The 15,507-nt window shown below is 36.0% G+C and overlaps 2 protein-coding genes across 2 annotated transcripts; both read right to left on the reverse strand.

Annotated features, from left to right (window-relative positions):
- Positions 1-1,613: 1,613 nt before the first annotated feature.
- Positions 1,614-15,119, reverse strand: LOC106134761 (peptidoglycan recognition protein). The gene is made up of 4 exons (XM_013334890.2): positions 15,004-15,119; positions 13,896-14,094; positions 12,912-13,030; positions 1,614-2,128 (listed from the first exon to the last, which is right to left on the reverse strand). Exons 1-4 carry the CDS (start codon positions 15,065-15,067, stop codon positions 1,929-1,931), a joined length of 582 nt encoding a protein of 193 aa, XP_013190344.2. The 5' UTR covers positions 15,068-15,119; the 3' UTR covers positions 1,614-1,928.
- Positions 9,919-12,458, reverse strand: LOC132902066 (uncharacterized). Its single transcript, XM_060945775.1, has 2 exons — positions 11,855-12,458; positions 9,919-11,262 (listed from the first exon to the last, which is right to left on the reverse strand). Exons 1-2 carry the CDS (start codon positions 11,961-11,963, stop codon positions 10,886-10,888), a joined length of 486 nt encoding a protein of 161 aa, XP_060801758.1. The 5' UTR covers positions 11,964-12,458; the 3' UTR covers positions 9,919-10,885.
- Positions 15,120-15,507: the final 388 nt, after the last annotated feature.

The following is a 15,507-nucleotide window of genomic DNA, read 5'->3' on the forward strand; positions in this document are numbered from 1 at the left end:
TTTTGATGACTGTTGGCTCTTTTTACCGCGCAGGGGATCTGGATGTGATTATATGTTATGTAATGTTTATTTTGTCTTCGTTGGCAGCTCAGTGGTAGAATTCCACCCTCTTGAGACACAGGCTACTGACTCTCATCCCGGCCAGGACATGTTAAAAAAAAACTCTGATTGACCTGGGTCTTTTATCTTTATGTGCCAACTCCACGTAAAGATTGGTAAAAAGTTAGATTGAAGAAAAATAATCTAAAAATTCTGTAAAGCCAGCATGCTGTATGCATCTGCATAACTTGTTTGGCATATTGATATCATTCCTTCTGTTTACATATTGTCTTTGGTCCCAATTAATTGCATAACATTAGACCCTCTATTTCACGATAATGTTATATATTGACCTAATTAACCTGCTCAATATACAAAGCGCTGCCGAAATACTACGCAAGAATGTAATAAATAGGTTATTAATTCGAAGGAATCCTTTTATAAGTTGTTATGGCAAACTTACCTTCTTATGTAATTAAGAGCATTATATGCCACAGAGCTGGTTCAAATAGCTGAACGTGGCCATTCAGTCTTTTCAAGACTGTTGGCTCTGTCTACCCCGCAAGGGATATAGACGTGACCAAATGTATGTATGTATTAAATAAATTTCATAAAGGAAGACACGTAAAATTGTAAATCTCAATGAGTCATTATTATTATCGCAACGTCACTCAAGATAGGTATAACCGGGTATATCATTTGTACTGACACCCGTTTATAAAACAACGTGTTTGCGTAAACACAGGCGGTGTTAATTCTGGAAACCAATAATTACCATACGAAGTGGATTGTTATTTAATTACACAAAGGGTAGGGAATTTAATTGAGATGATGCAACAAAGGTATTAACACGTTATTACGACAGATTAAAGGAACAACAATTTGTATAATGGGATATAGGCTTACTCACACGCGTCGGAAATGGGAAGAAGTAATCAGAGAATATTCAAACTTATATCAGGTACAAATACGAAATAAATTCCATCTGCGTTGAATCGGATTTGGATTATCAATGGTAGAATAGTACCACGAGAAAGATTCTTGTCCATAAAATTTACACTTTTTTACTGAAAACAAGATGCTTAATTCTCAAAGGGATCTTAGAATATCAAGATGCTTAATTCTTAAATGGGAAGAAGCTACCAAATTTTAGATTAGCAAAATGCTAATGGTGCTGTGTGGTTACCGGCACTAATAAAAAAAAGAATAGGACCACTCCATCTCGTCCAAACGGATGTCGTAAAAGGCGAGTAAGGGATAGGCTTATAAACTTGGGATTCTTCTTTTAGGCGATGGGCTAGCGGCCTGTCAATATTTGAATCTCAATTCTATCATTAAGCCAAAGAGCTGAACGCGGCCTGTTAGTCTTTTCAATACTGTTGGCGCTGTCTACTCCGCAAAGGATTTAGACGTGATGATGTAGGTATGTATGTTTGTATGCTAAAGTTCAAACCAACATTTTCAATCCCTTTTGTTCTACTAATAGAACAAGTAGTACACCAATAGACTAATTGGTAACTGATACGAACTTCTTGGAATGCTTGGTACTAGAAGAAAAGGGTGTTACTAAAAACCCAAATATTTGATAGGCAGTTAATTTAATTTTCACTTCAATTATAAGCGCCGTTAAATCATGTGTTGAGAATGTGCAGTTCAATTATTTTATGTTTCCGAATGCATTTGTCACGTGTAGTGTAGTGTAGTTCAAAATGCAAGTACAAAAATAATAGTGCTCTTGTCAGGAACATATAACAATAGTCATGTTAGCTTACGAGTAGAGAGTGGTCTGTGAGAAAATGTGAAATTCCTACCCCCTTAACTCATTGTAAATAGATGTGAAAGCATGTTTGAACATGTGTGAACATGTTTTCATCTGTTTTCCGGACTCCTCAATTTTTGATAGAGCTGACGTCTTCCAACCACTCCGGCCAGGACCTGATGACGTTGTACAGTTTCCGCCCTGGGCTTTCCAAGGCCACCAACTGGCGGTGAGCCACCACATGGAAGTCAGAAGTCAGGTGGCCATTCTCCACTCCACACTTAAGCAAAGCCTTCGTTGCGTCTATCATGGACTGCTTTACTTGGTCATCTGAAAATATAAGATACATATATATATATATAATCACGTCTATATCCCCTGCGGGGTAGACAGAGCCTCTTGGCTTTTATTTTGAAAATACTGATAGGCCACATAATACTACTTGGATTATTAATGTAACAAAATTGAGATTGAAATAGGGAAAGGTAACCCATCGCCTAAAAGAAGAATCCCAAGTTTATAAGCCTATCCCTCAGTCGCCTTTTACGACATTCATGGAAAAGAGATAGAGTGGGTCTATTCTTTTTTCTAATGGTGTCGAGAACCACACGGTACATTAACCTTCCCTAAATGCATTTCCCGTGTGTTTTTACTGATATTTAGTGCAACAGTGTAATGTACGAGCTGGACATTCTTCTTCCTTTTGTTGTTAGTCCCAGTAAGTACCTCACCTCTCTGGAGAGGAGCTCGGGGTGCGCCTTTGACCACGATACTGGATAGAGTAAGTCAGGTTTCTCAATAAAGCTACTCCGTCACAACATTTAACCAGTATTGGATCATAGTTACCGACGTCCATATATACATACATACATATAGTCACGTCTATATCCCTTGCGGGGTAGATAGAGCCAACAGTCTTGTAAAGACTGATAGGCCACGTTCAGCTTTTTGGCTTGATGATAAAATTGAGATTCAAATAGTGACAGGTTGCTAGCCCATCGCCTAAAAGAAGAATCCCAAGTTAATAAGCTTATCCCTTAATATCTCTTACCGACGTCCAGTTGCCAGAATGAGCAGGTTTCCTCACGACCCTTTCTCTCACCGTAAGAACCATATGTGTTAGGTTTTGCAGGTAAAAATTCGAAGACTCATTTGATCTAAAGCGAATTGTTCCTAACTCAATTTTGAATTATTTACAAAATTGCAACAACAAAACAGTAATGCAGTTTTATTGTTTTAAGAATACCGTTAACTTTTAAAGTGAAATTGAAAACACTCTTAAAGAAACATTGTTTGACTTCAGGCAATTTTTTTCTAAGTCATGTTATTTTACATTTGGAATTTATTTTAAAGTTAAGTCTTAAGGTGTCTTCTTCGTCTTTTTAAATTACTTTTGGCAATGGTATAAGTTTTACTCGAAATTTCAACTTAAATAACGGTAAATACTGCATATAACAAGACTATTACGGCCTCTACAAAAGAAAATTTTACGTTACGTAAATAACAAGTAAAATTAATACTAAAAGATTTAAGATAATAAACAGCCAAGACTCAGTTCAATCAGACTTGATTCAGAGTCAACAATACTTCTACTGGTCAAATGCAAAAAATTCTAGTACCACTTTTTTTTATTTGGTACACACATAAATAACGTCTCTATCCCGCAGGGGAAGCAGAGATAACATCTTTCCAATTGCCACGATCCCTGCACACTTAAGCCACTTCTTCCGCACTCTTCATACAAGCTTGTTGGTTTCATGTACTCTGACCTAACCTTTTGCCAGGACGTCTCCAACTTTATCAAGGTAAGTTCGTCTAAACCTTCACTCCAACAGTTATAGTGATCTATTCTATTTTTTCTAATATTAGCATGTACCCCCGCAACTCCCACATACCCGAACAAACAAAATACATTCCGTTTCACATGTTGCCCTAATTGAAAGTGAAGAGCAAATCTATTCTCATTAATTCCGTCACGTGTAAGGTGCGTATAAACCATAATCATGCGAATACAATCGTGTCACGTTTCCTAAACATCATGGGGAAATAAATACAGAGACGAACAAACAAATGTATGGAAACACTATGGATATCGGTTGTATTGCTACCCACGCCTGTCATGACAAATGCGACCCGCCCTATATCTATATCTATCTATACTTATAATAAATCTGTAGAGAGGTCAATTCTGTACATGGAATATATTTTCAAAATAACTATCAGGGGGTGATAAGTGATCGATACCGATGCCAAATATGCAATCAGTAAAATTTTTGTCTGTCTGTCTGTCTGTATGTTCTTTATAGAAACAAAAACGACTTGACGGATTTTAACGAAACTTGGTACAGTTATTCTTCATACTCCTGAGCAGGTTATAGTATACTTTTCATTACGCTACAATCACTAGGAGCAGAGCAGTGAAAGGAAATAGTGGGAAAACGGGAGAAATTACTTGATTTTTTAAGCTTCCGTCGCGTGTGCACCCTTAATGGTTAAAGATACAGCGAAACCATGTACTACGGAAATATTCTACATAAAATTATTAAAAAAATATCCCAAGACAGCATAAGTCTATCTTCTATGGTTGACTCACAATAACACGTGTAATTCCTAATAGCTTAGCAATTCGGAGATTTCTGATTATATTTCTTTACTCTGATGTTTATAATACCAATAAAACTCACACTCATTCGTAATTCTTAAAAAATTATATAAGTACCTATTCAATAAAAAAAGAATCATCGAAATCGGTATAGAAACACCAAACTTATACATGTGTGGCGACATCTCTACGCCACTCGCCGCAACATCAAATCACACAACAACTGTCAATCATCGCGAAGAAATTTACGCGCTCAAACAATAGCAGCGAAGAATCTAAGACGCGATTTCAAAGATTTCACGGATTGGAGCTATATACATTCAGTCAGAAAAGTATCGGGAATGGATTATTTATTTATGGTTCCAAATTCAAATTTTTGTTTTTTTTTGTTGTTGTTAGATATATCTTTTAGAACTAACTAAAGGACTTGAAATGTGAATAATATAAAATAAATTATTCCGATTTCTATAATTTTCATATTTCTAGAATCTACGTTTGGCGATTGAGGAAAATCTACCTAGACACTTTTTTACAATACAGTAAATTTTGTACTTCAATCTTTTTTATCTATACTAATATTATAAAGCTGAAGAGTTTGTTTTGTTTGTTTGTTTGTTTGTTTGTTTAAACGCGCTAATCTCAGAAACTACTGAACCGATTTGAATAATTCTTTCACTGTTAGATAGTCTATTTATCGAGGAAGGCTATAGGCTACATTTTATCCCGGGAAACGTCAACAATGCAGGTGAAAGTTGAATGAGTCGGCCATCTGCGAGCTTTCCACGTGAACGCTGCGCAAACCAACAAAGATATAGTAAAACAATATACTAAAGATGTGAAGTACTCATTTTTTGCCACAAAAAAGTCCGCGAGAGCATATATCTATCTCTTAAGGTTTACTTACAATAACCATTTTTATGTTCATTTTTTAAGATTATTTTCTCATTATAAACATAAGTTATTTTGAAACCAATTTTCTTTAATTCAGTATTAACCCTTATCCAAATAAATAAGTTTATTACTTTCGGCTTTTCATGTAGACTAAAATTGCCATTTACAGTATATAAATCAGACGAATAGGTTTTGAGATATAGTCGTTATAAGCAATTTGCAGCGAAACATTTAATACGGCGAACCAGCGTTCTTTCTAATACGCGTGACCGCTTTGATAAAGCCGAGGAGGATGTTTGCAAAAATAAATATGATGCCCAAAATAACTATTCCACGCGGACGAAGTCGCGGGCACAGCTAGTGTTGTATAAAATATTTGATATTAAAATTTCCGGAGGGCAGGCTTAAAGCTTAAAAAATCAAGAGAGGAAGTCGTGGCAGGAAATAGGGGTGAGTGACCTCAGCTTAACAATGAGACAAAATAGGTTATATATACAACCTTAAAACTCCTTCTCTACAATTGTTTTTCAGTGCGAACAAACCTTTGTTTGTTAGGGTCGCAGCCAAGCCGTGTGGTTCCGTTCCGGAAAAATCGTATACGACCAATCTTTGTGTAAGTAGCGATTGAGGGGCTAATGCAGTCACAACTAGTGCATTAAAAATTTCTGAGAATAAAACTAAAAATTAACATACATACATACATATGGTCACGTCTATATCCCTTGCGGGGTAGACAGAGCCAACAGTCTTGAAAAGACTGATCGGCCACTTTCAGCTATTTGGCTTAATGATGAATTGAGATACAAATAGTGACAGGTTGCTAGCCCATCGCCTAAAAAAAGAATCCCAAGTTTATAAGCCTATCCCTTAGTCGCCTTTTACGACATCCATGGGAAAGAGATGGAGTGGTCCTATTCTTTTTTGTATTGGTGCCGGGAACCACACGGATTTAAAAATTAAATCTGCCAAATCTTTTCAAAATAGGAAAAATTTACATGTCTTCAAAGTACTCTGAATCTGTGACTTTGAGCGAAAACCAATAACGTACCTCGGAATAATCCATACATACCTACATTCAGTCAGAAAAGTATCGGGAATGGATTATTTATTTATAGTTCCAAATTCAAATTTTTGTTTTTTTTTGTTGTTGTTAGATTGGCACAACTGTTTTCCATTGTGGCGCGGAGTTTGAGTTGCATCTGTTGTTTACATTAAATACAGTGCTATTTTTAGTTATATCATATCTAGTGTGTATTGCTAATTTCATAATGGATAAAAACATCGAACAAAGAGTTTGTCTTAAATTTTGCATTGCCAATGGAATATCGTGTTCGGAGTCACTGAAAATGTTACAGAAGGCTTACGGTGAATCGACTTTATCAAAAACTCGTGCTTATGAGTGGTACAAAGCGTTCAAAAGCGGTCGAGATGTGATGGAAGATTTGCCTCGCTCTGGTAGGCCATCAACGTCTGCAACTGAAGTTAACATCGCAAAAGTGAAGGAAATAGTGACTGAAAATCCTCATTCAACTTTGAGAGAGATAGCCACCGAACTTTCTGTATCTCACGAGTCGATCCGTACCATTTTAACTAATAATTTGGGTATGAAACATGTTGCCGCTCGGCTAGTCCCAAAAGACCTGAATTTTTTTCAAAAACTCAATCGCATGAGAGTCGCTGAGGACATGCTAGAACGAGTCAATTCCGACCCAACATTCATGAAACGCATTGTTACTGGTGACGAGACGTGGGTTTACGAGTTTGACATGCAAACTAGTCAACAAGCTTCGGAGTGGCGCCTTCCAACTGAACCGAAACCGAAAAAACCACGCCAAAGTCGTTCAAAAGTCAAAGTCATGTTGACTGTTTTCTTTGACTATCGCGGTGTTGTGCACTCGGAATTCTTGCCGGAAGGTCAAACGGTAAATAAGGAATATTATTTGAGTGTTATGCGGCGTTTAAGAGAGCAAATCCGACGAAAAAGGCCAGATTTGTGGAAAGAAAATTCTTGGATTTTGCACCATGATAATGCACCTTCGCACAAGGCCATCATTGTGAACGAATTTTTAACCAAACACTCAACAAATACCATCGAGCAACCACCATATTCACCAGATATGGCTCCAGCCGACTTTTTTCTTTTTCCTAAACTCAAATTACCACTTCGTGGCACCCGTTTTCAATCGGTAGAAGACATAAAAGAGAATTCGCGGCGAGAACTGACCTCAATTCCGGAAACAGCGTTTAAAAAATGTTTTGGTGATTGGATTATTCGTTGGCGTAAGTGTATCGTTTCTAAAGGAGCATATGTGACTGTGTCTGGGAAAAGGGACCACTTTACCGGTATGGAGTTATTAATATCTCCTAAAACTAGGTAAAATTAGCTATTCAGTAAAAAAAGAATCGTTTTCCTAGGTGCAATAATTATTTTTTTATACATTTTTAAACATGCAGTAGGCAAAATGTACGAGTCGAGAAAATTGATTTTAAAGTTTATGCTCGTGAAAAATACACTTCTACTAGGAAGTTATGGAATGATTGGTATCAAGCTAATCTAGTATTATCAAAGATTAAATTCAGGCATCAATGGTCTCAATAACTATAATGATTTGGAAGGTAGTCAAGGAAGAACTTGCAGGAGTAGGAAAAAAATCAAGTATCTTAATTACTCATAATCTTAAGAAAATACCTTTTAAACAATGAATTATTAATTATGGTAATATATTTTAGGCAATAATAGAAGGGAAAAAATAAAAAAAGACCAGTATTTTCTATGTTTTTAATCGAAAATACTAACATTTCTATAAATCAGTTCTAATCAGTCTCATAAACAAAAATCAACTAAATAATATATATTTTTTAAGTTATATCACAAAATTAGCCAAAATATACTTTAGCACAGAGATCCAAACATAATTAACGATACTTAATGCAATATTTAGAGAAATTATCGTGTTTTAAGTTTAGTGGTTTGACGATCATTTTACTATGGAAGAATAATTAGGGTACCACTTGGGGGGCTTAGTAAAGTTTAGTGTCACAAGTAAAATAACTACTATTTAACATGTTTTTATAATAAAATATAACGTGTTGTCACTATGTTAAATAGTAAAGTAAATATTTTTCAACATTAAAGTAAGTTTCTTCTACATTTTATACATTTCTAAGGAAAAAATAATTAATATACTAAGTCAGGTACCACTTTGTCACTAAACTTTACTTGTTTACAAAAATAAAAAAATCACACACAACAACTTGTCAAATTAAAGTACTTACTATAATCAAAATAAATCACATTTTTTTACTTGGTAAATACAGTTAACTGGATTCAAGGCGCTCATCAAGTTCTCTTTTTTTACAAAAATATACATTACTCCTTTTTTGATTTCTGTGGCCCATTTCACCACAGTAGCCGCATTTGGGTGTTTTTCGTTTTTGGCTTTCCACTACTGTGAGCGCCGACGTCGACGGGGTGGCTGATTCAGTATCTATGAGCGGCATTTCGACGTCAAGTAACGGATCTTCTATAGCACTTATTGCAACGATTTTTATAGGTTCTGGACACAAGACATTTTGAGCCTCAGGGGAAACATAGACACGAATTTTTTGGAACAAATACTGTTGTCGCTCAAACGATAGCCTTGTAGGAGGTATTACAGTCGGACTAGCATTTTGTGTGAAATCACAAGTGGAATTAAAAACTGCGACGTTTTTAACATCTTGATCATCAAACTTTTTGGTGCAATGCAGGACTCCAGGATCATCAATAGACGCTTTGAAATGGTTGTAAGAGAGCAGCTGTGTCACGCTTTGCGGAGATTTCTTTTTAAAGAAATCGGCCCAATTGTATGAATGCACATTCATTATATCACCAGTTTCATTACCGACAAGAACTGCCGTAACTGTGTCTGAATTATGGCAAGCTGAAACAGCGCACTCCAACACATCTCTGGCTGTGTTTGAATTGGAAAGACGGAACTTTTTTTTAAATAGTCCGAAGTATAAATCCGGCGCGAATTTGGTATGTCCAACGGGCAAAAAAGAAAGTTGAAATGATTTATGTTTCCCCGTTAGTGTACGCCATAATGCGTACTGCATCATGAAGTTATTTTTATTTTGACCGCTACAATTATCAGCATGACAAATGACGTCTGTTTCACCCAGCCCAAAATTATTGAAAAAGTGGTCTAGGAGTGAGATTACGGTATTCGAACCTTTTCCAGTATTGCAAGCTTCTGGGATGATATATAACACAAATTGTTTTAGTGGCTCCGCGGCTATGCCAAACAAACCGATTTTATATCCCGCCAAAAAGTAAAGAGGTCCAACTTGCTGTGAGCTATGAGGCAAATGTACCTGTTGCGCAAAATCAAACGAGTAATGCATTTTTCCTGGCGATGAGCATGGCTGGTTTTGCCCTAGTTTCCGGTTTCCGAATACATCTGCTGACGTGTCAATCAATTGTTTGTAATAGGCACGTTCAGTTTGAACTAAATCTAAATGTTGGGACGATTTTTCAATCAATCCGCGCTTTTCATTTTCATCTAAGCCTTGCATTTTACCTAAAGCTGTAATATTTTCTTGGCATTTTGTACACAGGTCCGTTCGAGGCTTTTGAATGACAATATTTGGAGCATAGGTTTGCCATAATCTGTACCAAGTTCTTAAACTCACAGCATCTCTTTCGGACAATTTGCTCGCTTCTTGGTACTTATCATACACGTATCGTTTATTCATTGAACTGGGTAAAATATGTAAGTCAGGATTATGAAAACTTGGAACGCGGCCTGGCAAGACTAATGAATTTTGTTCTGAGAAAGATTTTTTGAATAATACAGCATCAATTGTTTGCTGGGCATTATTGGTTCTTATCAACGTGAAATTATGAGGAGAGGACACTGTTGCTAAATTTCCTTTAAGTACTTTGCTCTTAATATTTTTGTATCTTTTTTCCCCTAATGCATAAACAAACTGAAAAAAGTTCTTACAAACAGCTATGCCTTGAAAAAAAAAAGTTGTATGAGCTGCTTTCCTTACCTTTGTTTTGTTTTTGTTTGTTTTAAGAGTATTGGACCCTTGACGAGTTAGAGCATTAAGAGCACCCATAGTAAACAAATTTAAATGATTATGGCCTAGGTCGCATTTGGTATTCATTTCCTGTGATTCTAATCTGGACTGTAGCACAGCTTCACGGGGAAATTTTTCTTGGCATGACATAGCACAGCCGCAACCGTCGATAAATATCCGTTGTTCTTCATGGTTTTCCAATTGGTTGAGAAAATCGTCAGTATCAGAAAAAAAATTACGAGATGGGTCTTCTGGTACAACTAATTCAACGCCAGTTATTTCGCATCTATCATCGATAGGAGGCTCATGATTTTCTTCATCAGAATTTTTTTTTATGAATTTTAAATACTCCTGTTCAAAATTTCTTAAATCTATGTCTGTGCATTGACCGTAATCACACTCCAATTTTCCATGAGAAGCTCCATCTATAACAAAAAAAAAATTGGTGAAACACTATTGATATGAGACTACAAAATTTATTAAGTAACTATTACTTGAGCGTGAGACGTGACATACCTACACAAAAGTTACTTTAACTCCTCATCGCCAAACACTCTCGCCATGTTTCTTAAAACTCTTTGTTGTAAGTCACGTTTCCTTGCCTCTTCAGCGTTTACACGAGTATTGCTATCAGTAACAACAGGCTGAGAAGACACTTCATCGTGAATTTTTTTTATATCATTGAAAATTATGGCAAAAGCACTAATGCGGTGTTTTTCAGGCAAACGCTCCAACTCATATAAAATTATTCTGGCTACATCTTCGTTTCGAGGATCTGAAATGCACTGACCGGGATAGTTATTTATTTGGGGTAAGTCCCGAGTGGAATAAACAATCTCATTTTTTGAGCACGTACTGGAAAACCTTATTTCAGTTTCCCGTGTTTGAGTGCCTTTATGTTGTGCTGTAACAAAAAAAAAACTATTTTTTACTTAAAATAGGATTGCTAAGCACGCTGGAAGGAGTTTTCCTACACTGGCACTCCCGCGCCAAATCATAAAAGCTTTGACAACGACGCCGCTAGTGCCACCACGTGACCTTCAAAGCGCGCGAGCCGCTCGAGTAGGTTTTGAATAGGCGCACCAAAAATAAATCTATATACCCTACCTACTTAACAACGTGTTTAATATGCCTAAAACAGTACCTATAAACGATTATATCATCGAAATATCGGGCTATTAAATAATAAATAGATAAACTTATTACCGTTCAGTTTGTCAGCAACGTAAAAAACTAATAAGTATTTTACTCTGCGCATTTAAGTTCACCGCGCATAAACCATTGCGACGCTAATATTTTACTATAATGACACAGAGAGACAGACAGACGTGGAGGGCGACTCCAATTTATACCTACTATGTATTGATTGTGATAATTTTTTGTTTAAAGTATGTTAAATACCTACCTAAACAGATGGAGTATTATTATTACTGTCTCTTGGTATACCTGCCTTGGTATAATCACCTATTTTTATGAAATGAAATGATTTAACTTACCTTTTGGTTTCGTCGTCGATGTCTGTGCTGAATGTGAAGCTGTTGTTTGTAGTGTTTGCTGCTGATCGCCATCATATTCAGTAAACAAAATTTGAGTATCGTCTTCCATGATGAAATGTGACGTTATAAACTTGGTACTTAAACACAATGTATATTCGCAGCTCGCATAGATAAAAATCACGATGTTTTACGGCGCGTGGCAATGCTCAACTAACATGTGCGTACGAGTACGCGCCGGCCAGCTAACTGAGTGAGCGACGCGCGCGCCGCGCCACGCTTACCGCCCAATCTTCGCCCCCCGCCCCCCTTATCCTACCCTCAACTTATTATTTCACTTCCCTGCATAACAGCGATCGAAATAAATCAAAATATTTCGCCTGTAAAATATTACCTTAAAGTGGTACCCTTGGTACTAAACTTCGTGACCTATTAGGATATTGAAATATTGTAATTATACAGGTATTATTTTACACAAAATGATATTTAAGGTATTAATAACCGATTAGTAACAAAAATCCATTTTACATATTTTCGGCAAATTTTGTAAAAATGCATATAACTCGGAAACTAGAATCGTCAAAGTGGTCCCTTTTACTAGACACAGTCACATATTTTGAAGGTGATAAAATAAATTTGGATGAATAACAAACAGTTTGTGTATTATTGATCTTTTCCTGCTACTTTCTTGACAGAGTAGTATATCAGTAAGTTTGTTTGTTTTAAACGCAGGCGAAGCCGCAGGTGAATAAGTTAGAGAATAAGTCTTCCTTGACATTTCGTTGACATACTATAACATTTTCCTCTCTTACTAGCTTACTTAAGGTCCAATTATCTGGTAAAGCTCGTGTTGAGATAAGTCAAGAAACAATCAATGTGTAACTATGATTTAAGCTGAGTCTAGTTCCTTTGCAGATTTGCGGAGACAAAGACTTATGTTGTGTGTTCTAAGATCATGATATCTCCAAGATCGTGATCGTAAAAGCAGTGACGATACATAAGCTTACTTGTTTGATGTTTATCTCTGCAAAGATGTTAATATTAAATGTTTATTACTTACTGTTAAAGTTTCCAATGAATGAAACCCCAATCGACTTGGAATTGTAACCGTACGTGTGCGCACCGACATGAATCCAACCGGAGCCTTCGTAAACTTTGCCATTGCCGCCCACCAAAAACCTAGAAACGAAAGAATAGACAAAAATAACTTAGCTTGAAAAGAATAGACTTGTTAAAAATAATATATATTTTTTTTAATAATTCCGTTATAATAGAAAAAAAATAACGTATCATTTTAAATATTATAAAATAAAATTTAATTTAATTGCTTAATTTAATAAGGACTAATGAAAAGTTCGTTTCATACATTAGTGGCAGGTTGAAAGACAATGAAAACAGGACAAACCCAGGATGATGCTAGCAAAATAAAAATTTTTGACCACCATTTTTTACTACGGTCAAAAGCTTGTTCAAGAAGACACATATAGAGTTTCTAAAGACAATATAAATAAAACCAAAATAAGCCCATCTTTTTCGGAAGGAAGGCAGAGACCACACGTTTTCACTTGCTAATACCATACTTCTTTCGCTTTATCCACATGCATATCTAACTCTATGCAAGCACATCGGTTAAGGGTACTTTTGACTTTTTGCCAGGAATTTACCGATTTTCTCAAGCTACGGGAATGATAATAAAGGTAAAAGATACATATTTACCCACATCATCTCTTTGTCATATTACATGACTAGCTGTGCCCGCGACTTCGTCCGCGTGGAAAAGTTATTTTGGGCATCATTGAAGCCCTCAAGGATGAATAATTTACCCCGTTTTTTACTTTACATTTTCCATTATTTCTTCGCTCCTTATAGTTGCAGCGTGATGTTACATAGCCGAAAGCCTTCCTCGAAAAATGGTCTATTCAACACAAAAGTAATTTTCAATTCGAATCAGAAGTTGCTGAGATTAGCTCGTTCAAACAAACAAACAAACAAACGAACAAATAAACTCTTCTGCTTTATAATATTAGTATAGATTAAAACTTACGAAGGTCCAATATCCCAATAGTTCAAAGCTTCCATATGGTTACTCTGTATATTCCTCACAATTTCCGCGCATGATTTATCAGTGTCGCAGGTCGGGGTGACCGTATGCTGTATGATGACCAGGTTGATTGGCCGGGGAAGGTAGGAAACGTGGACTGGATCCAGGCCGTCCCACTCTTTCTTGCTCACAATGCCGCAGTCTGAAAGAGATGCAGTAAAGTTTTAAGACGAAGATGCACTGTAAAATTTGGAAACAGTAAAAAAAACACATTTCTAAAGAGAATTTTGATATTGTCTGTTACCTACAAACTCAAAAACTGCGGTAGGTACCAATTTTGATCAAGTTTGTCACAGAGATTGACTTTCAGAAACATTAAATACATTTATTTCTGAAATTTTTAACGGCTATTAATGCCCGAATAAAATCTAAGAATAAAGAGCATGCCGTGTGGTTCCCGGCACCAATACAAAAAAGAATAGGACCACTCCATCTCTTTCGTCGGATGCATGCATGTCGGATGTCGTAAAAGGCGACTAAGGCATAGGCTTACAAACTTGGGATTCTTTTTTAGGCGATGGGCTAGCAACGTGTCCCTATTTGAATCTCAATTCTATCTTTAAGCCAAATAGCTGAAAGTGGCCATTCAGTCTTTTCAAGGCTGTTGGCTCTGTCTACCCCGCAAGGGATATAGACGTGACCATATGTATGTAGAAATTTATTGACTAGAACAGAATAAGAACAGAAAAAGACGAGGGATGAAACCATGGATCATTCTAACGCGGCAAAATAATGTTTGATGAGTTCGCTCTATGAACAGTTCATTGGTCTACAGGATAGGTCAATAAACGATCTTCACGTGATGTTATAAGAGGGTTACTTCATTTATTATTAAACCTTTAGACAAATTCAATTCATTATAAATTAACAAAAATATTTGTTCTGAATATACATAGGATTTATAAAATAAAAAGCATTTCTGTTAATATTACCCATTTGGAAAATGCAAAAATGGAATTTGCCATTTGCAAAAATGGAATTTGTTTATCTTTTTTCAAGTTTTTTCTTGTGATATTATTTAGAAAGATGAATTGCTCTAGTTAAAACTTACCAGCATTTACTTCAGACCAAATTGTTATTAGATAAACACACAGGAATATTAATTTAGACTCCATTGTCACACAATTTTATAGTATTTACAATCCTCTAAGTATAATATTCAGGGACTAAGGGAGGTATAACTTTATAATTTTACACAATTTATACAGACTAGCTGCCACTTAGCTGACAGGGAAATAAATGAAACATTTGCAGTAAGGCCCGGTTTTGCAAATCCTCATCACCTCTCCTTTGTTTTTATAATAATAAAAAGAGACAGAAATATGCAGACGAGGTCGCAAAAAAGGTGACTTGATAAAGCAATTCCTAATTATAGAACATTGGTTCAGTATAACTACCTACGTATATTTTAAACAAAATAAATAATGATATTTGTTAAACATCTTCCTATCATAAAAAAGTCAAGACGCCGAAAATCACGATGCTGCAATTTCAAAAAAGGCGTTTTGTTATATAGACCTCGTGATAATAAGACGTTTTGCTACGTTTTTTTATT

This window comes from Amyelois transitella, chromosome 9 (genome assembly GCF_032362555.1).
Source record: "Amyelois transitella isolate CPQ chromosome 9, ilAmyTran1.1, whole genome shotgun sequence".
Lineage (NCBI taxonomy): Eukaryota > Metazoa > Arthropoda > Insecta > Lepidoptera > Pyralidae > Amyelois > Amyelois transitella.

Excerpts from the sequence above, each read along its gene's own strand:
- LOC106134761 (XM_013334890.2), bottom strand. The coding sequence starts at position 15,067 with ATGGAGTCTAAATTAATATTCCTGTGTGTTTATCTAATAACAATTTGG. Across the intron at positions 14,095-15,003 it reads TTGGTCTGAAGTAAATGCTG|ACTGCGGCATTGTGAGCAAG; the intron begins GTAAGTTTTAAC and ends CATCTCTTTCAG. Across the intron at positions 13,031-13,895 it reads TATTGGGATATTGGACCTTC|GTTTTTGGTGGGCGGCAATG; the intron begins GTAAGTTTTAAT and ends TTTCGTTTCTAG.
- LOC132902066 (XM_060945775.1), bottom strand. The coding sequence starts at position 11,963 with ATGGAAGACGATACTCAAATTTTGTTTACTGAATATGATGGCGATCAG. Across the intron at positions 11,263-11,854 it reads ATCGACGACGAAACCAAAAG|CACAACATAAAGGCACTCAA; the intron begins GTAAGTTAAATC and ends TTTTTGTTACAG.